At 38.7% G+C, this 27985-nt stretch overlaps 1 protein-coding gene across 1 annotated transcript; it reads left to right on the forward strand.

Annotated features, from left to right (window-relative positions):
* Positions 1 to 28: 28 nt before the first annotated feature.
* ATIC (5-aminoimidazole-4-carboxamide ribonucleotide formyltransferase/IMP cyclohydrolase) lies at positions 29 to 27949 on the forward strand. Its single transcript, XM_045481143.1, has 16 exons — positions 29 to 315; positions 619 to 745; positions 4239 to 4315; positions 5240 to 5306; positions 8754 to 8842; positions 9635 to 9786; positions 10114 to 10270; positions 14794 to 14919; positions 15903 to 16010; positions 16869 to 16954; positions 18321 to 18410; positions 19428 to 19556; positions 24044 to 24136; positions 25341 to 25523; positions 27268 to 27423; positions 27718 to 27949. The coding sequence occupies exons 1-16, from the start codon at positions 297 to 299 to the stop codon at positions 27835 to 27837; spliced, it is 1779 nt and encodes a 592-aa protein (XP_045337099.1). The 5' UTR covers positions 29 to 296; the 3' UTR covers positions 27838 to 27949.
* Positions 27950 to 27985: the final 36 nt, after the last annotated feature.

Consider the following 27985-nt stretch of genomic DNA (forward strand, 5'->3'; position numbering starts at 1 on the left):
CGGACAAGTCACGCTTAGAACGTGAGATTGCAACGGTGATCCCTTCAAGTTCCGGGCCTAGGAAGGCCAGCGCCAACCTGGCTGCGCCTTCCCCTTCAACCCCGAGGCTCCAATTTCAAGCCTGAAATTGACAGGGCGGGGGCGCCCGGAAGGGCGGCTGGGTCACGTGACAGGTCAGGTGACCGCCCGGCGCGCCCCTCTTGCCTGATCGCGCGCGTTCTGGGCACTCGGCGCCCCTCCGCACGTGGTGTGCCCGCAGCTGCCCTCGCTCGTCCGGGACCCCGCAGCCCGCAGCCATGGCACCCGGCCAGCTCGGTGAGCCCCTCGCGCGCCCCCGCGGGGCCACGCCCTCCGCGTCCCTTCCCCGCGGCGTCCTCAGCTCACAATGGCGGCGCCGGGCTGCGCGCAGTGCCTGCAGGCTCGTGGTCCGTTCGCGGTAGCGCGGCTGGCAGGTGTCTGACCCGGGGGAGGCTCCGGGTTAGGCCCGGCCAGTGTGGGCCGCCGTGATGGCCTTGAGTTTCGTGACCGTCCTCCCAGCCGATCCCCCCACTCCCCAAGGCCTGGAAGGACTTCGTGTAATGTACTGCAAGTAGTGAGGGGAGATGTCTTCTGTTTCAGCCTTATTTAGTGTCTCTGACAAAACGGGCCTCGTGGAATTTGCCAGAAACCTAACTTCTGTTGGTTTGAATTTGATCGCTTCTGGAGGGACTGCAAAAGCTCTCAGGGATGCAGGTCTGGCAGTCAGGTAAGGCACAGCTTAGTTTTTAAGGTAAGTCCAATCCGAGGAACGGAGTGTGATCCCGTTGACCAGAAAGGAATGCACTCCGGGCACAGAGACTGAAAGAAGTCATTTACTCCTTCCAGCAGTGTTGGGAGGTTGGCACACTACACAGTATGCAGAAGAGGAAAGTGAGGCTCAGATTTAGTAACTTGTGCTCAGGTTTACAGAGCACCGTGAGGAGTTAAGGGTTGAAGCCCCAGGAGACTCCATTTCAGAGCCCTGTTTCTTAGCCCCTTCCTATAGAAAATTAATTTAGGCGGGCCATTTGTTATTAAAGAAAAACCCAGATTACCAGATTCACGCGATTCACGTGATATGTTTGGACTGGCTCTGTAGTGAAACTGTTGACATTGTTAAGATTCAAGTCTTCCTGTGTTCCCTTACCACCTCTTAATGATATGAAGGCGCGCATCTTTCATTCATTCCCTTCTTCACAAGCTGTTCCTTACCTGGCTAAGTGATGGGAAGAAGGAATGAGTAAAATATAAATCAGCTGCCATTCCTGACCCCAAGGAGCTGGCATTCTGGTGGGAGAGTGAGGAGATACCTACTGAGGGGTAGAAAATGAATAAGGCTGTAGGACAGCTCTAATAAATGGCAGTGACTTTTTTTTTCCTTTATTTATTTTGAGAGAGACAGAGACTGTAAGTGGGGAAGGGGCAGAGAGAGAGGGAAAGGGAGAGTTCCAAGCAGGCTCCACAGTGCCAGCACAGAGCCCAACGTAGGGCTCCAACTTGTGAAACCGTGAGATCATGACCCAAGCCCAAACCGAGAGTCAGATGCTCAACTGACTGAGCCACCCAGGCGCCCCTGGATTACTACCTTTTTCATTGTGTAATCCTGCCTTCTGTAGCCAGCTTTCCTAAATTTGACAAGTTCAGATGGCGAGAATGCTTTATTTTATTAAATAAATGCTTTCTATTTTCCAAAGTCTTTTTGCATCATCTCTCTGATGTTCTCATAAGAACCCTGTAAGAATCGTGAAAGACAGGCCAGCCTTTTCTGAAGAGCAGCAGGGTGAGAACCCAGTATCTCGGCTGTTCTTTCTTTTGGAGCATGATGGATGCTGTTGTAGTTGGACCTTTCAAATTAAGCAAGCTCCTCTTCTATAGCCTATTTTTCTCCACCAAACTTTGTATCATGGGACCATTTCAGACATAATCAAAAGTAGAAAAAGGTAATGAGTCTTCATGTTGCATATCCATTCTTCAGTTTAAATTTTTTTTTTTTTTTTCCAACGTTTATTTATTTTTGGGACAGAGAGAGACAGAACATGAACGGGGGAGGGTCAGAGAGAGAGGGAGACACAGAATCGGAAACAGCCTCCAGGCTCTGAGCCATCAGCCCAGAGCCTGACGTGGGGCTCGAACTCACGGACCGCGAGATCGTGACCCAGCTGAAGTCGGACGCTTAACCGACTGCGCCACCCAGGTGCCCCATCCATTCTTCAGTTTAAATACTTGGCAGCTGTGGAGTCTTGTTTGATCTCTGCCTCTACTCACTTCTCGCTTACCTCCATTATAACTATGCATTTCTTACAAATTGGGAATGTAAATGTATTTCTCTCCCATTAGAGCGTGAGACTGTTCACACTTTTATTATACACACACACACACACACACACTGTCATGTAATCCTAACAACTTTTCAGTGTAGGTAGTATTGTCCCCATTTAATAAGTAAGGAAACTGAGGCACAAAGAGGTTAGGTAACTTGCCCGAGTTCGTAACAGTTAACACAGCTAGTAAAAGGCAGAGCCAAGATTTTATCCCAGGAAGTTAACCTGGAGGTTGAGGTAAACTGATGAGATTTTAATTGGTGACTCTACAGCAGTGGGCATACCGAGACTCTTTGAAGACTGCAGCTGCTGCATGCAAATTCTGGAATACAAAGGAGCAACAAGCTTTTTAATGACCCCACATGGTTTTTCATTCTAAGAATAGATCTGCCTTCTCTGTTCTTAGCAATCATCCTCAGTTGGAGAAACTGGATTTTATTTCCCGAATGCCAGGAAAGGGAATTTTGAATTGGACAACATGTCACCAGTTTTTAGTGTATGTTGGAACTGTGTGAGTCATTAGTCAAACACCAGTCATCTGCAGATGGCCCTTCATGGGAGACTGTACCCAGGAAATTCTGTATCCTATTGGAATTTGCTGCTTTAGTTTTTTTTAATGTTTATTTTTGAAAGGGGTGGGGAGGGGCAGAGAGAGGGAGACAGGATCTGAAGCAGACTGTGCACCTGCAGCAGTGAGAATGATGTGGGGCTCGAACTCACAAACCCACAAGATCATGACCTAAGCTGAAGTCTGATGCTCAACCAACTGAACCATGCAGGTGCCCAGGAATTTGCTGCTTTAAAATATTTATTGTTTTTTTATTATAAAGGCAGTGTATGTTGGTTGTAGAAAATTTGAAAAATGTAGAAAATTATAATGAAGGTAATAAATAGTTTATAATCCTGTTTAACAGTTGATAGGCTTCCAGTGTTTTTATAAACATCTGTTTAATTTCATAGCTCGTACAGAAAATAGTTTTGCTTCTTGATTTTGTTCACCTAACATATTGTCAGCATTCTTCATGTCATTAAAATTTGCTTGTAAATCAGGCTGGGGAATAGGGGAGTTCATGTCAGTTTGGTGATAATGAATCGATATTTAAACATTGTTTTGCATTTGGCCCTTTGTCAAAGTTTGAGATTGTTTTTTCCAGCTTTTTTTTCTGTGTGAAATTTTTAACATTTTACATAGATCTATTCTTTGTTTAATGCTTTGAATGCATGCCTTACATATTTAATTTTAGTAGTTCTGTGATTTTTTTAAATGCTCAAACCTTTGGGGGTACCTGGGTGGCTCAGTCAGTTCAGTGTCTGATTCTTGATTTCGGTTCAGGTCACGATCTCACAGTTCATGGGATTGACCCCCGCGTCAGGCTCTGAACCTGTTTGGGATTCTCTCTTTCCCTGGCTATTCTCTCTTTCCCTCTCTCTCTGCCCACCTCGCTTGCATGTGCACGCTCTCTCAAAATAAATAAATAAACATTTTTTTTTTTAATAATCAGACCTTTGATTCATTGGGAATTTATTTTTATGTGGAGTAAACTCGGATTATTCCAATTACGAGTATCACTTTACTAAAACACAATGTTTTATTTTCCCACTCATTTGATATGTCATCTTTATGCTTGTTTATTCTTAAAACTGAATTCTTGTTTTTACTTTAGTCTGCTTCTGAGATATTTAGGGGATTGTTAGTGCTTTTTTGTATATACTGCTAAATTAGTTTTCAGTTGAATGCATGGCTTACAATTCAGTTTCTGAATTCTGAAAATTAAGGCCCTGAAAAATCCCCCCCAAATGAGAACTGTGTACATAATGTTGAAAGATGCTTTGGAATAGCATAAAATGGAAAAATGACAGTTCAGCGGAAACAGCAATATTCTGTTCATCTATTTTCAGAGATGTCTCCGAGCTGACGGGATTTCCTGAAATGTTAGGGGGGCGTGTGAAAACCTTGCATCCTGCAGTCCATGCTGGTAAGTGGTTGGTACCTTCAATTCAAAACAATCAGTGGTCTTCAGGAATATTTTGGTTGACTACTTTATAGAATAAATGAGGAAAAAGGCAGGTCATAAGCCCCCCCAAAAATTACCTGTGAGTATTGGCTTTGTCACATTTGCTGCTAAAGTTCATACTACCTTAGACCCTGTTTAGAATCTAGAATGCTTTATTATGTGATGGAGTCACATCGTTTTCCTCTGCTTGCTTTTAGTCCTGATAACTAAAAGTGTTATTTCCTTCTGTAGTTAATGAAAATGTTTCAGTTTCTTGTGTGAAAAGACTTATTATATAAGTCTTATTATATATCCTAAGACTCCACACTTAGGATAAAGTATCACAGTGTAACTGACTATCAAAATAATTCTTTTCAAAGTGCTTTAGTTTTGTTTATTCATCTGAGACCAAGAGTTATGTATTAACCAAAAACTGTAAGAGATAGGTATATTGTTAATTACAGTTATAGTAAAATTTGGCAGAATAAAATCCTTAGGCTAAGGAGGATCACCAGACAAGCCACTTACTTTTGGGAGCACATAGATTGATGGAACTGGCAATGGTTATGTGAAAATTCCTTTTACACTTTGTTGCTTAAGAAAAGGGGAATAATCGGTGTGCCTGGCTGACTCGCTTGGTATAGCATGCAGCTCTTGATCTCAGGGTTGTGAGTTCAAGCCCCATGTTGGGTATAGAGATGACTTAAAAATGAGAAATCTTAAGAAAAGGGAAAATGAGGAACTTATAACAAAGCTTTTTAAATATGCGCACTAATCTTTCACTATTTTGTTTTCTTTATTAGGCAGTATTAGAGGGTTTAACTTGATTGATGGGACTATATTGGAAAGAAGTACCTTATTATAATGTGTTTTTTTTAACTTCATACTTTAACTTTGTTAAATTAGGAATCTTGGCTCGTAATATCCCAGAAGATAATGCTGACATGGCTAGACTTGATTTTGATCTTATCAGGTAAAAATTCTGGAGTTGAAATTTTAATACGTTGAGAATCAGAGACTGTAAGCATGACAAACATGGTGCCCCCCTTTTAAGACTAAGGTTAACAATAGGTTTAGTTTTCTGTTCACTCACTGTAAACGTTTATTGAATACCTTCTATGTGACATTGTACATACATGAGCATTTTTAGTTCTGCCAAGTTTATATTACCAAAATTCATGTTTAAACTAAAACAAAAAGAAAACAACAAAAAGAACTTTTTTTTTAAAGAAATTATGACCTACATTTTGATACATATTAACAGTGTACTTATTTGCATAAAAATATGCACTGTTTCTTTTCAATGTATATAACAACTTTACTCAGATATAATTTCTATACCATATAATTTCCCAATTTAAAACACAATTTAGGGGCGCCTGGGTGGCTCTGTCGGTTGGGCGTCTGACTTCAGCTTAGGTCATGATCTCACGATTTGTAAGTTCAAGCCCCGCATCCGGCTATGTGCTGACAGCTCAGAGCCTGGAGCCTGCTTCAGATTCTTTGTCTCCCTCTCTCTCTGCCCCTCCCCTGCTCACACTGTCTCTGTCTCTCTCAAAAATAAAATGTTAAAAAAATTTAAAAAAAATAAAATATACAATTTAGTGTTATTTAGTAGATTCAGAGTTGTACAGCCATCACCACAGTTAAAATTAGAACATATTCATCATCCCCCTCACCCCCAAACTCCCATACCCATTAGCATTCATTCTTCATTTCCCCCCAAATTTCTAACCCTATGTAACCATAAGTCTGTTTTCTCTGTCTGAATTTATCTGTACAGGTATATCATACCAATAGAACCAGATAATGTGGGGTCCTTGGATTTCTTAGCATGTTTTCAAGGTTCATCCATGTTCTAGTATGTCTTAATACTTCATTTTTTTTATTACTAAAAAATAACCTGTTGTATAGATATATCCTATTTTATTTATTGTTTTATCAGTTGATGGGCATTTGGATTCTTTTCACATTTTGTATATTAGGAATGAGGCAGTCATGAGCATTCACGTACAAGTTTTTGTATGGATGTGTGTTTTTACTTCTTTTGGTTATATACCCAGGAGTGGAATTCCTTGGTCATCTGGTAATTGTGTTTAACCTTTCTAGAAGCTGCCATACTGTTTTTCAAGGTGCTGATCATTTTACATTCCCTGTAGTAGTATAGGATGTTTCTGCACATCCCCACCAACATCTGTTAGCTAGCCTTTTGATTCTAGTGGTTCTGGTGGGTATAATGTGGCATCTCATTGTGATTATTACTGGCCTTTCTTAGTGATGTTGAACATCTTTTCATTTGCTCATTAGCCATTTTGTATAGCCTGTTGCAATCCTTTGCCCATTTTTTAATTGTTTTTAATAACTTTATTATTAAGCTGTAAGAGTTCATTTTATCCTATTAGGTGGATTGTTTTTTCCTTTCTGTAATGGTGTCCTTTGACTATCACAAAAGCTTTAAATTTTGATGTCCACTTTACTTTTTCTTTTGTTGTCTGTGCTTTTGGTGTTATATTTAAAAAGCAGTGGCATAATCCAAGATAATAAAGATGTAAGAGTTTTCAGTTTTAGCTCTTATGCTTAGGTCTTTGATTTTTTTTTAAGTTATTTTTTACATATGGGTGTGAGTTAGAGGTCCAACTTCATTCTTCTGTATGTGGCTGTCCAATTGTCCCAGCATCGTTTGATGAAAAGACTTCTTTCAGAACCCCATTGAATGGTCTTGGACACTTGGCCTGTATCTCTGTCATTAAGCCAGCACCACATCATTAGTTTTATCTTTGTGGCAAGTTTTGAAATTGAGAAGTGTGAGTCCTCCAACTTTGTTGGTCTTTTTCAAGATCATTTTGGACATTCAGGGTTTCTTGCATTTCCACATGAATTTTGGGGTCAGCTTGCCCATTTCTGCAAAAACTGGAGTTGGAGTTTCATAAGGATTGTATTAAATCTCTATATCAATTTGGGAGATGTTGCCATCTGAATATTGAGGCATAAACTGGGGTGGCTTTTCATTTGTTTAGATTCTTTAATTTTTTCAACAATGTTTTGTACTCTTTAGCACACACGTCTTATGCCTTTGTTAAATTTATTCTTAAATAGTTTTTGTTTTTGTTTTTGATTGTACTGTTAGTAAAATTGTTTTCTTAGTTTCACTTTCGAGTTATTCATTGCTGATGTGTGTGTAGTTCAGTTAATTGTATGTCCTACAGCCTTGTTGAATTCAGAGATAATAGTTTTTGTGTGTATGTGTGTGAAATACCTTGATTTTCTATATACAAGATAGTGTCATCTGCTAATAGAGATACCTTTACCTCTTCCTTTCCAACCTTGATGCTTTTTTTGAATTTTCTTTGTTAATTGACCTGGCTAGAACCTCTAATACGATTTTGAATAGTGGTGGTGAGAGTGGACATCCTTGTGTTGTTCTTGATCTTAGAAGAAAGCATTCAGCCTTTTGCCTTTAAATATGATGTTAGCTATGGGTTTTAGGGTTTTTCTTAACTACCTTTTATCATGTTAAACAAGTTCTTTTCTATTTGTTGAGTGTTGTTATCATGAGTGGATGTTCAGAGTACTTTGTGTGCATCTGTTGAGGTAGGTGGGTTTTTGTCCTTTGTCTTATTGATATGGGCTGTTACATTAACTGGTTTTTAGATAGCAAACCAACCTTATGTTCCTGGGGTAAACCATACTTGCTGCCATGTGTGCTTCTTTCTATATTTTGTTGAATTCAGTTTGCTAGGTTTTTGTTGAAGAATTTTTTGTTTTTATCAGTTTTTACCAGTTTTTACCAGTTGTGCTTATTTCACTGGGTGTGAACCTGCCCACAGAGCCCCTCACGCTGCAGGCCCAGGCACAGAACTCTACTCCACTGGTTAATTTTAGATTAGTTTTGTATCTTAAATTATTCTTTTGGCCTTACTGTTGCTGTCGTTGTATATGATCTCTCTGAAGACAAAACAAATACTTCACCCTTAGAGTGGTCTATCGTTTTTCATCATTATACCTAACCCGTTGGAAATAGAGTCTAAAATTGAATGTCGAAGGTAATAGTGATTGTATTCCAAAATGAGGATGTTATCTACAGCCTTGTATTTTGCATTTCTGTTAAAATTTAACCAAATTTTTTAATGACTGGATCATATCATAGGAGCTAAGTGTACCTGGACAGCAACATTGCAAAATGATTTAGGGGAAATATGTTTTGAGAGTACCTGCTAACCAAAGCCACTTATATTTACCTATGTTCTGCAACAGTGGGAGCTCCTGATGTCTCAACATACTTTTTAGAATTCTAAAATGCCAGGCTTATATTTTATATCTTTAGACTCTTTGGTCTTGTTAAAGCTACTGACTGACTTACATGTAAACCCCATAAAGTTTGTGTTTCTAATGGCATCTAAATCCTTTTTTTTTGGCTTAGGGTTGTTGTCTGTAATCTATATCCCTTTGTGAAGACAGTGGCTTCTCCAGATGTAACTGTTGAACAGGCTGTTGAGCAGATTGATATTGGTAAGTTAGAAAAAACATATTTGAAGACTGACGGGAGGATTATTATATCTTATTTATTTATTTTTGGACTATTTACATTTATTTATTTTTACCTTTTGCTTTTTTTATTTATTATTTTTTAGAGAGGAAGAGGTGGGTCCGGGGGTCGGGGGGTGGAAAGAGAATCTTAAACATGTTCCATGCTTGTGGAGCCCAATGTGGGGCTCGATCGCGTGTCTCTGGGATCATGACCTGAGCCAGAATCAAGAATCGGATGCTCAACTGACTGAGCCACCCAGGTGCTCACTGGCTGTTTACATTTTAAAAGATATTTTGTTTTGATGTTCACTGAAAATCAAAAAATTGAGAGAGCAGAAAATAGTTACTGCTCCCAGATTGTGTTCTGGGATGACCATAATTCATCTATATTTTCTAAGCTCTTTCTTTATATAGAAATACCTCTGGGGTACATTTTCCTTATTTTTTTAAGGCAAAAATTAGGGTAGAAATACGTATACAGTGACTTTATTTAAAGGAGGTTAGGGGCGCCTGGGTGGCGCAGTCAGTTAAGCGTCCGACTTCAGCCAGGTCACGATCTCGCGGTCCGTGAGTTCGAGCCCTGCGTCGGGCTCTGGGCTGATGGCTCAGAGCCTGGAGCCTGTTTCCGGTTCTGTGTCTCCCTCTCTCTCTGCCCCTTCCCCGTTCATGCTCTGTCTCTCTCTGTCCCAAAAATAAATAAACGTTGAAAAAAAAAAAAATCAATGTTAAAGGAGGTTAAAGTCATGGAAATACAAATTGTCTTGTTCTTCCAAGGTGGAGTAACCCTCCTGAGAGCAGCAGCCAAAAACCATGCTCGAGTAACAGTAGTATGTGAACCTGAGGACTATGTGGCCGTTTGCACAGAGATGCAGAACTCCGATAGTAAAGACACCTCCTTGGAGACTAGACGCCACTTAGCCTTGAAGGTGGGGATGCACTTTTATCGAGCAAAGTGTTTGCCAAACCAAATGGTGTTCAGTTTTTAAAGACCATGTCACTCATCAGGCCTCTGCTTGGAGCTGAAATCCTTTTCCTATAAGTGAAGAGAACCAAGCATTTCAGAGGTATAATGTCAAAAAGTTGAAAGACACTTGGAAAGAGAATGATTTGTTGTGTTCTTTAGTGATAGTGGGTGTCTTTCTTGCACAGACGTGTGTGGGAAGGAGTGTGGTTTGCTCTGTGCTACCTGAAACCCTCTCGCCCCAACTTTGGTAAATGCTGCTGGTATTTCACAAAACTTACCCTTTTTGTAGGCTTTCACTCATACAGCACAATATGATGAAGCAATTTCAGATTACTTCAGGAAACAGTATAGTAAAGGAATATCTCAGATGCCCTTGAGGTATGGAATGAATCCTCACCAAACTCCTGCCCAGTTATACACGCTGAAGCCCAAGCTTCCCATCACAGGTAAAGGCTGTGTGTTAGGTGGCATAGTTTGCTGTGTGTGGGTGTGTGTGTCTTTCTCTCTATTATATCTGATGTGGTTCACATTGAAAAGGTAAATGAAATTACATCATGCCTTTCAAAGCCACTGGAAGTCTGAGGTGCTAGGTGTTCTCATGAACAAAATCTGTTGAGACAGTCATGGGTTCTGGAGAGAGGTCAGGTTGGAGATGGAGTTTGAAATGTCTTTGGCATATAGATGATTTTGAAGATGTGGGACAGGATGGATGGATTTCCTAGAAGAGGTCGAGATGTGGAGGGACCAGCTGAGGAACACAAGGCTAGAAGACCGGCAGGGCTCCAGCTGGTTTGGAGTGCTGCTAAGAACAGGAAAGTGACTGTTTGATCCCGGAAAAATTTCATGAAGCAATTTCCTTGGAATGATGGTTCTGGAAGCCCAGTTGAAGTTGGCCGAGATAGGAATGTGAGGTTAGGAGATAACAATAATAAAGATAGTTCTTTGAACAGGAAAATCAGTTAGGACTTCCATGGGTTTGTAGAATTAAAAGAGGCTTTTCACTTTTTTGTCCTGTTTTACTCTTGAGGTGGGCATTAGAACACGTGCTACTGTCTGGTCGGGGACGGGGCGGGGCAGGTTGCATGCGTGCAGAGGGCAGGGGAGAGAGTTGTGTGTGTGAAGGCCTTGGGTAGGAGTGCTGGCCTCGGGTGACCACAAGGACAGCTCTCTTCATACACTGGGAAGGCAGGGCGAGAGCACGCTTGTTGGTACATCAGGTGGCAGGAAGATGCAGGTACTCCTGTCTGCTTCTCCTTTCCCTTGTTACCAGCAGAGAGAGAGGAGCAGGGAGCAGGGTGGGAGATTTGAGGAGAATTTCAAATACTCCTTTCTTTCCCCTTCCCATTCACTGGATCCAGTCCTATTTTTACCCTACTTCGGATACATTTGGAATCTCTTCTAACACTGTGCCAGCCCCCTCAGACACCCCAAAAGTCTCCAGACTGCAACAATCTAATTCTCTCTGCTTTGTCTTTTCTACTCATGGCAGAATAATCTTAACCATGTAAATCAGGTGACGTTACACCCAATTTGAGACCATGCATTGGCTTTCCTTCCCACTTGAATGCCTGTGCAGGTAACAAACCCTGTTATCTGACTGCTCTTCCGTGGCAACCCTCCCCTACCCCATACTCCTCAGCGCCTTGTTTCCATTTGGTCCACAGGCACAGTGTCTGCGGCCTTTGCTCTGATCTTTGAGGTCTTTTTTGCCATTCAGATAATCACCTTAAATTTACCTCCTCAAAGTTTTCTCTGATCACCCAGACTGAAGTAGCTGCCCATCACACTTTTCTCACAACACTACTTGGTTGCATATACAGTAAAACCTTGGTTTGCGAGCATAATTCATTCTGGAAACATGTTTGTAATCCAAAGCACTTGTATATCAAAGTGAATTTCCCCATGAGAAATAATAGAAACTTAGACAATTTCTTCCCCAACTGAAAAATACTCCTATAAAAATGATTACAATAATGTAATATGATACAAAATAATAAAGAAAATACAAAATACGAAGAAAAATAAATTAACCTGTACTTACTTTGAAAACCTTCATTGCTCATGTGAAGGAGACGAGAGAGGAGGGTTATTGTGTAGGATGACTTTGACTGTCACTAAGGGAATCACTGCTGTCTATTGGCTCAGTGGCATCTTCTTTTTAGGCAACTTGAACAAGGCACCTATGTAATGACACTTGATTTTGCCTCCTTTTGAGGATTTCATGGAAAGTTGACATTGCGTTGTCCTTAAGCAGATTCATCACTCACACTGCTGCGGCTTTATTTGGGTGGTGCTTTTCTACAAAATTTTGCACTGTTTCCCACATTTTACATATCTCCCTAATCTCATTGCAAGTGAGGGATTCCTCTGCCTTTTTCTTCTCTGCAGACGAGACACAGACTTAGACTTATAAAGTCTTGCAATTTTGGCCACTCACATAACCTCATTGGTACTTTTTGATGATTTTCTTCTTCCACTGTAATCTTCTCACCGCCTTTCTTTTCAACCTTTTTCTGCATAGGGGCCATTGCATATGCTTACACCAATGTTGACTACAGTACAGTATTAATAAACTTTTGTCATATGCTGTATTGAATGTAACTGGCAATAAGGCAGCAGAGGAAAGGGTCTGAATGAAGGAATGAAGCAAAGCATTCCTAAGCTGACTGTTGTGTGGAAAAGCAAAGGACTGTCCAGAGGTGCTTTGACGTGACAAAAAATACACTGGTGCCAGTTGTGGGCACCTTCCGATGTTCTGAAAAATCCCTGATTTCTGCTAAACACCGTGAGCTGAGATGGAGCATCCGAGGATGGGAGACAATCACCCCACAGTCCTGCAGTGAGAGAGAGAGAGAGAGAAGAACCATTATCTTGGTTGTGATCCTGTGACATTTGGAGTCACATACTACTCATTGCAAGACATTGCTCATTTATCAAATTAAAATGTATTAGAAATTTGCTAATTTTGCAAGTTTGCTCGTCTTGTGGGATACTTAGAACAAGTTACTTACAATCCAAGGTTTTACTGTATTTATGTTTTAATTGTCTCCTCCCATTTAATCATCTTCTCCCGAAAACAGAAACCTCAGCTTTTTTCATAGCTTTTTGTTTATCGCTGCATCCTCAGTACTTACAATATTGCTTGGCATGTTTCCTAAGTATTTATTGAATGAATACCTGGAAATTTGACATTTTGTATGAATTTTTACATTTAGATTTCTTAGAAGAAATTCTCCTGTTTTATTCTCAGGTATTTCCTCCTTATAATGTTTCCCATTTAGATTCTGAGGCAAGAGATACCTCCATGTACTTTCAGTTCCCGTATTTTTCATTTTCGAAAGCTATTTTGTTCGTGCCGGTCAAGGGAACTCTTTTTTAGGAACTTTTTTTTTTTTTTTTTGGTAGGTTTTATCTTTTAAAGTAGTTAATAGATTCACAGAAAAATTTCTCAGAAAGTACAGAGAGTTAGTTCCCAGACATTCCCTCCCTCTGCATCTCCTCTCCCCAGTTTCCCCCTTTTACATCTTGTATTAGTATGGTATGTTTGTTAAAATTGAGGAACTAGTATTGATTCATTATTATTAACTAATGTCCACTTTATATTAGGGCTCACTCTTTGTGTTGTGTATTCTGTGGGTTTTGACATGTATAATGTCATATCCACCTTGACAATATCATGCAGAATAGTTTCACCAACTAAAAATTTCGTCCATTCTACCTCCCTGACTCCTGCTGCCATTCATATTTTTACCATGTCCATAGTTTTGCTGTTTCCATAATGTCATAAGGTTGGAATCATACAGTATGTAGCCTTAACGCTAGCTTGTTTCATTTAGCGGTATGTGTTGAAGTTCCTCTGTGTCTTTTGGTGGCTTGAGAGCTCATTTCTTACTGTTTAACAATATCCCATGGTATAAGGATGTATCATAGTTTATCCATTCACCCCTTGAAGGACATCAAAAATGGAAAGACAATTTTTAACAGTTATAAAAAGTTGCTAAAAACTTTCAAGTCCAGGTTTTTGTGTGGACATGTTTTCAACTCATTTGTATAAGTATGTAATATTTTCTCTTATCGTTTTCTACTTATTGCCTATTTTGTTTCTTCTCTGGCTCTCCTATAATCTCTATGAAGACAGTGATTGGGGGATGAGACATTGGGGGCGGGGGGCTAGCTTATTCACTGATGATATTATCCCCGTTACCTACAACAGTGCCCAACATTGTTGTAGACACTCAGTAAATATTTGTCAGAGTTTTATTTTTAGAAGTATGTATTATCCAAGATAATACAAAGGAAATGCAGTTATAAATTGGCTTTTAACTAATGGCTCCCATTTTTTTGTATGTGCTGAATTTATAATTTATATAAATATATATAAATATTTATCTTGCTATTGTCAAGAAAATAGGCAATGAGAAACTCTGAAATTGTAATCTTTTTAACTGCATTTTAGGCAGAGCCTACTGAGGCTGGTATAAAAGAGGAAAAATCCAATGCATTTTTCCCCCATCCACAGCTCTTGCATTAGTTTGTAATGTTTTTGTATTGACAAAGTTTATGGATTAGATTTTGTACTACCTCTAGAATTACCATGACTGTTCTTACTTCTGTACTAAGGTGGATCCCTGACGATCACTGGTCTTGTTCTCCTATTCCTGAAATCACTGTTGGTTTATTTCTAGATTGGCTAGATTTAGTTTCTTCAGTAGCATATAGCATATGGCATATGTGAGTGTGTATTGTATGTTCTTTTTGGGCAGGGGGCCGGTGAGGCAGGCTAAGGCTCTAGTGTTTTGGTCTCTGTTTTCATCAGGTTCTTTTATGTTTGTGTATATGTCTTTGCCTCTTAATTATACTTCTCTGAAAACATACTCGTGCAGCCTTGACATAGGTTATGTTTTCAGCACTGTATATCTGACTTGATTGATCCTGCTTGGTAACATGTTGTGTATGTTTCCATATGTAGTTCTAAATGGAGCCCCTGGATTTATAAACTTGTGTGATGCTTTGAATGCCTGGCAGCTGGTGAAGGAACTCAGAGAAGCTTTAGACCTTCCTGCTGCTGCCTCTTTCAAACATGTCAGCCCAGCAGGTAAAGCACTGCTTTCTGAATGCTCTGGAACTGTTCAAAATTCATTTTTTAATTTTAGAAACAATTGACATGTTCTAATGTGAAGTCTCAAACCACTTTTTTCAAGTCTGTTAACAATATGGTAGCATGACAAAATTTGGTAGTAAATTAACACATAGATGTTATTTATGTGTATGTAATTTTGTAACATTACTGTGAGATAAGAGGATCAGGGAAATGCTTTTTTATAGTGGAAACATAAAAAATAAAGTAAAATGGTTTAATGCAATATGGCTAAATATTTTTCCACAAGGTTGAAATAGAACTGATACAAAGAAGTTCTAGGGGCACCTTTTCTGTAACTTTTTATAGCCACTGTATAAGATACATTTTTACTTCTATGGCTAAGTCAAATCTAACACATAATTCTTTGAAGCTTATTTGATACTAAGGTGATGTGAACAGGAAAGAAATAAATGGTATGGGTATCAAGCCGGGTGGAGGGAGTCAGTAATGAAGCAAACTAACTTCGTAGATGTGTGGTGCTGGCAGACCCAGTGGTTGTTTTCAAAAGGCAGAGAGAAGAGATTCCCCCCTCCTCCCCCTCCTCTGCAACTGTATTTTTGTTGTTTAATTATCTGGCCAGATTTTTGTGTAATTTGGCATGGACACTAGAAATTATGCTGCATAGACCAGATGTTAAGAAAAGTTGCTTTGGGACGCCTGGGTGTCTCAGCCTGTTAAGCGTCCGCCCCTTGATCTCAGCTTAGGTCTTGATCTCACGGTTGTGAGTCAAGCCCCGCAATGGGTTCTGCGCTAAGCACGAAGCCTACTTTAAAAAAAAAAAAGTATATATATATATATATATATGTATGTATATTTATGTGTATATATGTATATATATGTATATGTATATTTATATGTATATATGTATATATATTGTTTTGATTTAGGAGATGATAAGTAGTAACGTGTGGGGTTTATTTTATGGTTTTCCATACCAGGTGCTGCTGTTGGAATTCCACTAAGTGAAGATGAGGCCAGAGTCTGCATGGTCTATGATCTGTATGAAACACTTACACCCATATCAACTGCGTATGCAAGAGCAAGAGGTCGGAACAGTAAAAGGGTTTTTGTTTCTTTGTTTGAAAAAGAGAAAAGAATGTTTTATCCTAAGTAGGATAAAGTAGTAATCTTTTCTTTCAGTAAAAGATTCCAAGTTGTCTTTAATTTGTTTTGTTTTTTTTTTATTAATACTTAGGAATGACTCTATGAGTGCCTTAGAATAAATTTGTTTATAAAAGTGTGTGCTTCTATTTTAATGTAATAAATGGAAACATAATTAGAATTTGGTGCATCTGATTTCACATTAGGCTGTTGAGTACATTGTTTAATATATGACTAAAACTATATAGTTGTTTTAACTACACTACATTTGGTTAGAGTTATTTTTTATGTGTTTCAGAAGTATCTAATTCATGAGGTTAATAACCTGTGAATATTACTGTAACATTTATGGAAGATCATTGAGAAACTTGACAGCACTGTTCACCTTCTACAACAGGGTTAGCAGACTGTGGCTCATGGGCGAAATAAACCCAGCCTGCCACCTACTTTTGTCAATACAGTTTGATTGAAGCAGGGCCAAGTCCCTTCGTTGATGGGACTGATTTCTACAATGGCACCACTGAGTAGGTGTGACAGAGACAGTGTGCCTGCAAAGCTTAAAAAGTATTTGCTATCAGGCTTTCCACAGAAAAAGTTTGCCAAATGCTGCCTTAGAAGTTAAAATTAAAGAATACTTTGTTATGATCATTTCAGTTAAGTGGCTTATTAATCTGTTATTTAGATCTTATATAAATAATAGAGTTAAATTTAGAGAAATGGATTTTATATGATCACATTGGGGTTTTTTAAACATCTTTTTCTATGCAGAGACCATTTGTAACACTTCGTTTTTATTTTTATAGGGGCTGATAGGATGTCTTCATTTGGTGACTTTATCGCATTATCTGATATTTGTGATGTCCCTACTGCCAAAATTATCTCCAGAGAGGTTAGTGGACTTTCCTGTATCTTGATCCAGGCATAACTGAGTAAAGCTCTATTTGTTCATAGTTTTCATTGAAACTATAACTTCTCATATTTATTTACACCATTTCTAAATTAAGTTTATCATTTAGAATGTTCATATTTTATGTAGAACGTGAATCCTTGACTGAATTGTAATTTTGAGATTTAGTGAGTGTTTCAAATGAATATTTTGCTATTATGATAAAGTTTTAATTTATATATTTAGCTTTTTTTTTATATTCTCTAGTAGTCATTATCTTAATGCCAAAGTTAATGTTTCTAAAGAGCAGAGGATGATGTAATAATGAGCCTTACCGTAAACCTTTGTAGATCTGTAATGAAAGATGTTGTATAGGGGAAGATTATAAACTACTCTGAAAAACTAACCCCCATTAGTTGAATACCAAACAAGCCTTCTGGAAAGGTGGGTTTTGGGGCAAGGAGACAGACTGAAAGAAAAAGAAGATAGCTTGGAGGGAAAACAAATAGGTAGAAATGAAGGCTACATGAGGTTGACAGCATTTAGTTGCTTTGGGGATTCTCCCCATGACCATTACCATCCCTCTACCATCCCCATCCACAGTGGAGCTAACCTGCTGTGTTTTATGTTCTAGCATAAGGCTTTGTAGTCTGACTTCGCTATCTTTCGAAGATGTTAAATATGGTCCCTTTGTCTTGCTGTTGAGGTACTTGCCTTGCCTAAGGTTATTAGCAAAGATGTAATCTGATCCCCATGCCCTGCTCTTGTGGAACTTGCTTTGCCGAAGGTCATCTTGCTAGTACTGGCGGAGAGGGCACTAGAGCGGGCTCTTTCTAGTGCAAAACACTTCATGAACAGGATAGTGAGAAATCGTTCTTCTTCTTAAGGTACATGTATTACTGTGAATCATTTGTTTGTTCTTAGTTAAAACTGAAACAGCCCGAAACCCTGAAAGGAGAGCAAGTGAGATAAGGTCAGCTGTAGAACTCTGTGTTCTAATACAGGCTTATCTTTTCCAGGTATAGGTACTAGCATTATCTGCTGGAGAGAGAAACCAGAAATGCTGCTGCATTAAGACAGATAATTGTGTTTAGATTGCTTAGGAAATGTTCCCTAATTTTTGAAAATAGAAATTAATGTTTAAAGGTCGCCTGGGTGGCTCAGTCGGTTAAGGGTACAACTCTGGATTTTGGCTCAACCCAGCATCAAGCCCTGTGTTAGGCTCCAGGCTGAGCATGGAGCCTGCTTGGGATTTCTTTCTCCCTCTCTGTCTCTCTCTCTCTCCCCCCCCCACCCCCCCGCCCCACCTCTCCCTCTCCCTCTCTCAAAATAAAAACTTTAAAAAAATTAACGTTTAATACATTTATAGGTATCTGATGGTATCGTCGCCCCAGGATATGAAGACGAAGCTTTGAAAATACTCTCTAAAAAGAAAAACGGGAGCTACTGTGTTCTTCAGGTTAGTTTAATTCATGTTTGAAATAGTAATTTGTTTTCTTCTCTTATGTTTCTTTTCCCCCATATTTAATCTTTTCTTTATGATAACAACCTTTGAATTTACCCTTTACTGAAGTTTCTTTAATTCTTAATCCTACAGGGTTTTTTTTCTTACTATTAATTTTTTGGTTTAAGATGAGGGTAGCTTCCTTAGTCTTAGTTTTAAATTCTAATTAAAAAAAAAAAGTTATTCAAAAGGTGTTAAATTTAAATATCATTTGATGAAAGGCTTCCCCATCCTTCCTTTTTGCCACTCTGTTACCTCTTTAAAAGTAATATTTTAAGTTTCTTGCTTGTCTTTTCTGAAATAGTTGGTACTTTTTAGGAAATATTTGTATTTCTTTTTCTTTTTGTTGTTGTTTTTTCCTCCTGACACAAATGCATACAGTCTGACCATCTTGGAAGTTTGCCCGGTATAGGTGTAGCTTATGTAGCCAGTCACCCAGTCATTAGCCACCACACACGCTCTGCAGTGAATTAGGATCGGGTCACAGTCTGTGATAGGTCCTGCTCCTCTTTGAGGTTGTCCCATCAAATTTTATGTCTTAATGGGATTTCCTAATAGCTTTGCCAGCATTGTGTTCTTTAACTTTTTCTTCTTATCAATAGGAGATAAAAATGGCATCTCATTGCAGCTTTAATTTCCCATTATGTGTGTGGTGAACATCTTTTCATATTTAAAGTACTTTTTATTCCTTTTTATAAATTATCTGACTATATTCTTTGCCTGTTTTTCTAATTGATGAGATTTTTCCTTACTGATTTTTACACACTCTTAGGTATTAGGGAAACTAGCCCATAGTCTAAGATCGATATTGATGCCTGGCCATTCTATTATACTCATAGTGAAAGGATCTTACACATGCTTAAATTAGAAAAAACGAATATAAGCTTGCTTATAATGATTTTTTTGTAAAGTTAAATGAAAAATGTTAAAGGTTGTAGATGTGTTGGTTTTGACTCTAAATTTGTATTTTAGATGGACCCGTCTTACAGTCCAGATGAAAACGAAGTTCGAACTCTCTTTGGTCTTCGTTTAAGTCAGAAGAGAAATAATGGTGTCATTGACAAGTCATTGTTTAGCAATGTTGTGACCAAGAATAAAGATGTAAGTTTGAAAATATCTGAACTGTATGCTAGTTACTCAGTGAGTATTTTTAATATTTATAAGCTTATGCATTTTTAAAGACTCCTATTTAAAAATGGTTGACGTGCAAATGTCTAGCTCATTTTTAAGTTATCAAGTAAGTTTGAGAGCTTAAAAAAAGAATAAATTATGATATTAGAAGCTAATGTGTGTATGTACATAGAGATATTTATCTTCATTTCTACGTAAATGGCATTGTATCTTTTATGATTCTGTTCCATAACTTGCCTTTTTACCATGCACTAAGCTGTAAATATGCTTTCTATATCAGTAAGTGTAGATCCACATCTTCATCTAAAAGGCCACATGGCGATCCAGGTATAGATGTACTAGGATAGATACTTAGATTGTTTCCATTTTCAGTGCTGTGATCAGTGTGTTCACGTAGTCAAGTTTTTGTTCTTGTGCTGTTTGTCATCTGTTAGGAAGGACACATTCCTAGGATGATAGTGGTGATTTTTTTCCAGTATTTATATATACCCTATCATTTAATAGGCATAGCACTCTATGTGGGGGTTGGGGAAGGGTGACTACCCGATCATCTCTATTGTAAAGATCACAAAATTGTGACGTCAGGTACAGTTAAGAAATTTGCCCAAGGTTGCATAATATGGAAATGGATGAGCTGGTATTTCTTTTCTGAAATCTCTTAATTGGACCTTCGATTTTGAAGGATATTTTTGCTGGTTCTAACAGCTCTGCTTGCCTGCCCCGCCCAAGTACTTAAGATGTGTAACTACACTGTTTTGTGGTCTTACCTGCTGGTATGTCTGGTATTTTTGATTGAATGATTGGGCATTGAATGTGAGAAAACTATAGAGCTATTTTGAAGGTCTGGATGGTGTTTTTTTCTTCCCTCCAGAAAGAGCTGACTTCTCCTTTTGGCGGGCAGATCAGATGGAGTCCGACCATCTTTATCCTGGCAGGAATTAAGCTGACTTGAATTTGGGCTTAAATCTTTGTGAGGACCGGTCTGTTTATGGTTCACCCCTGCTCTGCTGAAAGCATCAAGGGTCTGCTAGTATCACTTTTCCCTGGTGTACTAAACTCCATTTTTGCCACTTATTCCTGTAACACTGCCAAAATTTGGGCTCAGTTCCTTTACCTTTTAGCTTACTGCCTTTCAACTTAGAAAATGCTTGAAGCAAAAAGCATAGACGGCTACACTCGTTTCTTCCTACTTCCTTTATCTCTGGGATCTTTGCCTCTCAGTACTTGCTGTTTTACTACCTCACTGTTGAGCCTGTTTGTTCCTAGAAAAGGTTTAGTCTGGTAACAAGTCATTCATTGTAACAGAAATAGAAATGAGGAGGTGCAATTGTTCCCAGGTCTGACTCCTGAGGCTTTAGGTAGAGTTGCTGAAAGTAAACCTCCAAGCCTTTATTGGAATAATTTGATCTGTTAATAAGTATATGGTGATTGAGACATGATTTTTGTTGTTTTATTCTTCCATTTTTATTTTTAAAAATCAGTGGTGCCCTGAAGTAAAGGAACATGGTAGGCATTTCATATAGAAATAGCTTTCAGTCCTTTGCAATCTACTCCTTTGGTCAAGGCTATTAAGTACTGGGATTTCCAGATGGAAGCATGGTTTTGTACCATTGTGACTGTAGGCAGCTCACATTATAACATAGTAATATGAGGCTCTTTTTCTTCTTACTTTATTAACCTGACTGGTTAATGTGTCTTTTTAAAATACTGAAACAATATTGACCTAGATTCCATAGTACCTCTGTTGACAACCCTGCCTGCCTATTGAGACTCTTACTTTTGTAAGTTTTCCTTATAGGTTTGTAGGTATTGGACAGGTGAATAATTTAACAGTATTTGATAGATTTTGTACCTCTGACTGTACTAACTTAGATGTTTTTTTACAAGGAATGAAGTATGGTTTTAATGCCTCTTTTATCTAAATTCTTCTCTACTTATTTCGTATGTATTTTTAATTAGAAATTTGGAAAGTGAAGCATAAGAGTGATGGTTTTATCTTTCTTTGTATTGCCCTCTCCTTTGAAAGCAGTGTTTTGTTAACTTTTCAGCCTCAAAATCCTTGGAGGTGTAGAACAGTGGGAGAAGCATAAGGATTGATTGTGCATTAAGAATTAGTGAACATGGTTGAATTATTTCCTCTTCCATTTTTCTTAAATAATGCTTTAATTTGTTTTAACTATTTGTGCCATGTATATATGACTGGATTCCTTCACTCCCATCCCCATACCATCTCCCCTTTGAGATGTCTTGTCTCATATTTCTTGATCCTGTCTCAGAATAGCAGGGTTACGTTTCAGGGCAGACCTGTAGGAAAGCTGGTTTATGTTTTTAATCTTTCTTAGAACCAAAGGAATAAAATGTATAGTTGGCGACTCAAACAGATACAGACAGGAAAGGATATACTACGTTAATACTATCTTAGAATAAGAAATTCTTAAGAAATTCTTTTAATTGAGCTTTTAATTTTGAAATAAAAATGAGAATTATAGATTACAGGCACTGTTAAGAATTCCTATGTACCCTTTGCCCCATTTCCCCTGATGGTAATATAATGCCTTGTAATACTGCAGTACAGTATCACAACCATGGTAATGAAATTGATACAGTTAAGGCACAGAAAGAATGCTTCCACAACCACAAGGATCCCTTATGTTACTCTCTTACAATCACACTCCCTTCCTTCCTGCCTCCACCCCCTCCTTAACCTTGGATAACATCTAATCTGTTCCCCCTTTTATAATTTTCATTCATTGCACATTCATGAGTGAGTTTTCCTGTGAACAAAAGTTCTCAATCCTCTGTTATAAAAGGCCCAGGAGTATCATCAGTGGCTGCTGGGTAGTATCATAGTTGCATATTTAGTTTTTTTAATTGCCAAACTGTTCCAAAGAGCCTGTGTGATTTTGTGTTTTACACCAGCAACATGTGAGTGACCCAGTCTCTGCATCCTCACTAGCTTTTAGTGTTGTTGCCCTTTTTAGTTAGGTGTGTAGCAGTATCTTGTGATTTTAATTAGCATTTTCTAATGGCTAATGATAGGTGTTTTTTCATATTTATTTTGCCGTCTGTGTATCCTTTTTAGTGAAATGTTTCTTCGTGTCTTTTGCTCATCTTCTAATTAGATTGTTTTTGTCACGGAGTTTTGAGAGGTCTTTACTTACTTAAATAGTAGTCCTTTTTTGGTTATGTGGTTTGCAAATTTTTTCTCCCAGTCTGTACTTTGTGTTGTTTTTTTTTTAACTTTTTTTTTTTTTTTTAACGTTTATTCATTTCTGAGAGAGACAGCATGAGTGGGGAAGGGACAGAGGGAGAGGGAGAGGGAGACACAGACACAGAATCCGAAGCAGGTTCCAGGCTCTGAGCTGTCAGCACAGAGCCTGACGTGGGGCCTGAGCCTATGAACCATGAGATCATGACCTGAGCCAAAGTTCGATGCCCAACCGACTGAGCCACCCAGGCGCCCCTGTACTTTGTATTTTTATCCTCTTAATACATTTCGCAGAACAGAAGTTTTAATTTTGAAGTCTGATTTTAATTTTGATGAAGTCTGATTTTTCCCTTAGCTAATTGATCGGTTAGCTGCTGCTTATAGTCTTTGTCCACATAGATAATCCTTCTTTTCAGTTTGTATTTGCTCTTTACATTAAACATAGTGACAGGGGCGCCTGGGTGGCTCAGTCAGTTGAGCATCGACTTTGGCTTGGGTCATGATCTCACTGTCCGTGGGTTTGAGCCCCGCATCGGACTCTGTGCTGACAGCTCAGAGCCTGGAGCCTGTTTTAGATTCTGTGTCTTCCTCTCTCTCTGCGCCCCCCTCCCCGCTCATGCTCTGTCTGTCTCTCTCTCTGTCAAAAATAAACAAACATTAAAAAAAATTTTAAACATAGTGACATTTCTGGCTATAGCAATTGCTTTATTCTGTTGGGACTGGTAGTTCACAAGTATTTTTGAATAGTTTCTACTTAGAATATTCTAGACAAAGCAGAAAATGATCGTAATTTGATTTTTCCTCAACAGCCGTGGCTCTGTGTAGACATCACAGTTGTTTGTGATATCTGTGAAAATGATTCTCCATGTTCTTTCTCAACATAAACTTTATCATGTTTCCATATATGTTCCTTGGCACTGTGGTAGAGAAAGTATTATTTGTCGGTTTAGGAATGGATATGGTACTTCACAGCATGATAGGTAAACACACTTAAGCCGGAGTTGCTGCAAAATGGCATTAGTTTGAGTCCGTGATGCATTAGGCACTGCTGCGTTCCACAACAAGTATGTTGAATGTTGATCTTTTTCAGTAAAACACAATAGTGTTTTCTATGAACAGTTAATTCCATTCTATCATTTGAAAGGTACAACTACATCATAGGTCTATAAGAAAATGACTTGTAAGATGCTTAACGTTTTCCACTGGAGCTACAAATTCCACCATAGTTGACCGCCCTGTGTCTTTTCAGTTGCCAGAGTCTGCGCTCAGAGACCTCATTGTAGCCACCATTGCTGTGAAGTACACGCAGTCTAACTCCGTGTGCTATGCCAAGAATGGTCAGGTAACCACACTCTCAAACCCACTTCGGGCAGACTGTTGTTTTTCAAAATGATACTCGTCCCTCAGGTGATAGACTGCTTGGAAAAGAAAATTGGCCAGGTTTTTCTTTTCTGGGTTTGTTGGTATCTACTCAGTAATGTGGTAGACCGTTAGAGCTAGTGATGATCACAAAGTATCTTCAGAATGACATTAAAATTGGTCGTATTACTTCTTGCCCAGACTGAGTTGGCACATTTGGGTTAGTGGGACTGTAATAGCCGCTATAAAACTAGTCTATTCACTCCCCTCCTCCTGATGGCTGTGATATTTCCAGTGAAGAGAGAGTCAAGAATAGTACTGCTACCTATTACTCCATATTTTTGTAGCTTGTTGGATATTTTTGCGTTATTTCTAAGGTTATTTTACCAAGAATCTGTAGACTGCAAGTTAACGTGATCTTTTAAAATCAGGTTTATTGAGACATAATTTATATACAATAAAATTTACTCTTTTTAAGTGTCAAATTTCAAGCAGTTTGCCCACATTATGTAGTTCGATGAATGACCACTACCACGAGCAAGGTGTTGAATGTTTCTTATAGACATTAAGCGAGATATTTCACTTTTTCCTAGTGGGCGGAGCCGTAGAATGCAGCACTGAGCCAGCTCCTCCTGGGGGTCTCTTCTAACTCTGGACTGAACTGGTTCTGCTTTCGCCATAGCTTCCTCGGCATTGGGAGCCCTTCTCACGGTGTCTTGAGCTCTTCTTGGCACCTGTTAAATTATTTGTCCCATAAGTGGGGGAGGGAAAGTGTGGATATTCATTAGCATGTGACCTGGAAGACTTTGAAATTCAGAATTTTAGTGATTGTCAACTGTTAAAAGACTGCTTGTCTCTGTTAACAAAAACTTGGGGGATTGTGGTTACTGGTGTTCTTGGAGTCAGGTTCTAATAAGTTCCAGTAAGACTGTGCCTCACTACTGATGTCCAGGAGTTCTAGAAACTTACAGAGTATTAATAGCCATACTTCAGATGTCACCGAAGAGGTAAAATGTGTTCATAGCAGTTACTGACATCTACTCTCACCCTTTAATAACTTAAGAATTATTTGTATTTTGGCCTACTGTTTTTTTCACAGAATTGATAGATTTTAGGAAATGTGCACAAAAGACCTGTTTAAAAAAAATATCGAAAGAGAGATTCATCTTAATGTTCACGTTCTTCAGGTTATTGGCATTGGAGCAGGACAGCAGTCTCGAATACACTGCACACGCCTTGCAGGGGATAAGGCGAACTACTGGTGGCTTAGACATCATCCACAAGTGCTTTCAATGAAGTTTAAAACTGGAGTGAAGAGAGCAGAAATCTCCAATGCCATTGATCAGTATGTTACTGGAACCATTGGCGAGGTAAAAGTCACTGGGTTTGTGAGTGGAGTATACTGGTATGCTCACTCTTTTCTATAACAGGTATTTTTCTTAAAATTTTTACATTGTCTAAAATTGTAATTCTAAACTTTTTACCAATTCTCCATTGTCTGCTGTCTTTAATTTTTTTGTTCATAGTTAATCCCTTTCTGATACCACAGACCTTCCTTGTCTTTTAAAATTATAACCATTGGTTTAGTTTTATAACTTTGTACTTTCCCTGTTGGTTTTGAACTTTTGATGGCAGGGACTATTTTTCACCTATCCTGAGGCTTCTTTCACAGTGCCAACCAAGCATGATGCTTCTGCATGATAGGTGTGTATTCAACATGAAATACAACTTATCTGATAGCGGGTAACCAGTGTCTTCTCCCCCTACACTTTCTTTTCTTTTTTTCTTTTTTTTAATGTTTGTTTTTGAGAGAGAGAGAGAGAAACAGCTTGAGTGCATGGGGGAGGGGCAGAGAGAGAGGGAGACACAGAATCGGAAGCAGGCTCCAGGCTCTGAGCTGTCAGCACAGAGGCTGAAGTGGGGCTTAAACTCATAAACCGTGAGATAATGACCCAGGCCGAGGTCAGACACTTAACGGACTCAGCCACCCAGGTGCCCCTTTCCCCTACACTTTCTACCAGAGTCATTAACAACTCAATTTTTGTTACATTACATATTTAATGTCTTCTATTTTGAAGAAAGCATACGGGTGCATTAAAATGACAACTGGTGGTGTATGTGGGTAGCTCAGTCGAGCAGACCATGATCTCACCGTTCATGAGTTCGAGCACCACATTGGGCTCGCCACTGTCAGACTGCCAGTGCAGAGCCCACTTTGGATCCTATGTCCCCTTCCCTTTGCACATCCCCCCCTTGCACTGTGTCAAAAATAAATAAACGTGAAAAATAAATAAATAAGTAAAATTGCAGCTATCAAGTAGCCTGCTAAAAATCTAGAATTTAAACCTGTATCTGGACATAGCAAATGTCGATAAATCCTATGTGGAAAGCAAAAGAGAAGTCTGGTAATCGGATACTCGATAGTCTCCTGAGGAGGTGAGTTAACCACAATACGTTGTCCACAAGTTCAGGGACAGGAATCCATGACATCATAAGTGTCACATAAGTGTGCCTTAAAATCATACAGTACTTAAAACATAAGCCTTTCTTTTTTTACTCTAATATTGGTATTATCCTGTTTAATATTACTAGTGAAATCTTGCTCGTAGTTCTGGAAGGATCTTTATATGTATGTGAACAAGAGTTAAAAGTATGTTGTTTTAGCCAACAAATCATCCAAAATGGAAGCACCTTTTTAAAAATGTGAATACCGTGAATCATACCTTGATTTCATCTGTATGACTGACTGTAGGCTTGAGGCTGTGTAAATATAGTTCTAGAACATCCATCATCATCTGTTTGCTTGTTTTGATACAGGGATATAAAATAGTAGATTTAATTTAGGCAGAGATTAAGAAACAAAATATATTTAGAATAAACTGATTTTGAAAGTAAATGGTATAATCTTTATTTGGTACACTTAGAATTACTTTTCTTAATGAAATGTTAAAAGCATCAAAAAAAATTCTGGAGATGTAAATTGGAATGAGCCATTATTTATAATTAAATCCTGGGACAAATGCCCAAGTGCTTTCTGGCATTCTGATTTGCATCAGATAGTATTAAAGATTGTATCCAAAATCTTTCTTTCCCCTCTCCACCCCCTTCTCATAGGATGAAGATTTGGTAAAGTGGAAGGCATTGTTTGAGGAAGTCCCTGAACTGCTAACCGAAGCAGAGAAGAAAGAATGGGTTGACAAACTTAATGAAGTTTCTATCAGCTCTGATGCCTTCTTTCCTTTCAGAGATAACGTAGACAGAGCTAAAAGGGTAAGTGTGGAAATGATGTGCATTTGCACAGAATTGATTATGATGTAAAACTACTTCAGAAACCCTGCTTTTGGTGTTTAAGTTCTGTGAGTTTTATAGCCAAGTTATGGCAGTGTGATCAGTAATATTTAAGTATTTTACTTTTCCATTTGATGTTCTTTTGCTCTTTTGGCCGAGCGAATTAGTCTGTATTGTGAACCCTTGTTAGCTTATGCTTTGTAGAGGAGGATTTTGGTTCTTGCGTGTCTTCACCTGAACTTGTGTCTTGAAAGTCAATGTCTCTTCTCCCCGCAGAGCGGCGTGGCATACATTGCTGCTCCTTCTGGTTCTGCTGCTGACAGAGTTGTGATAGAGGCTTGTGATGAACTGGGAATAATTCTCGCTCATACGAATCTTCGGCTCTTCCATCACTGATTTCGTTGCGCAGTATTTTATGGTTTGCTCATGTGTAGGTGAAAAATCGCATGTGACCTTTTGACAGATGCCTTTTTTAAAAAATAAAACATTAAGTCTTAGTTATCTTGGATCCACAGCTTTTGGTTGTATTTAATTTCTTGAAGTT

Source organism: Leopardus geoffroyi, chromosome C1 (genome assembly GCF_018350155.1).
Source record: "Leopardus geoffroyi isolate Oge1 chromosome C1, O.geoffroyi_Oge1_pat1.0, whole genome shotgun sequence".
NCBI lineage: Eukaryota > Metazoa > Chordata > Mammalia > Carnivora > Felidae > Leopardus > Leopardus geoffroyi.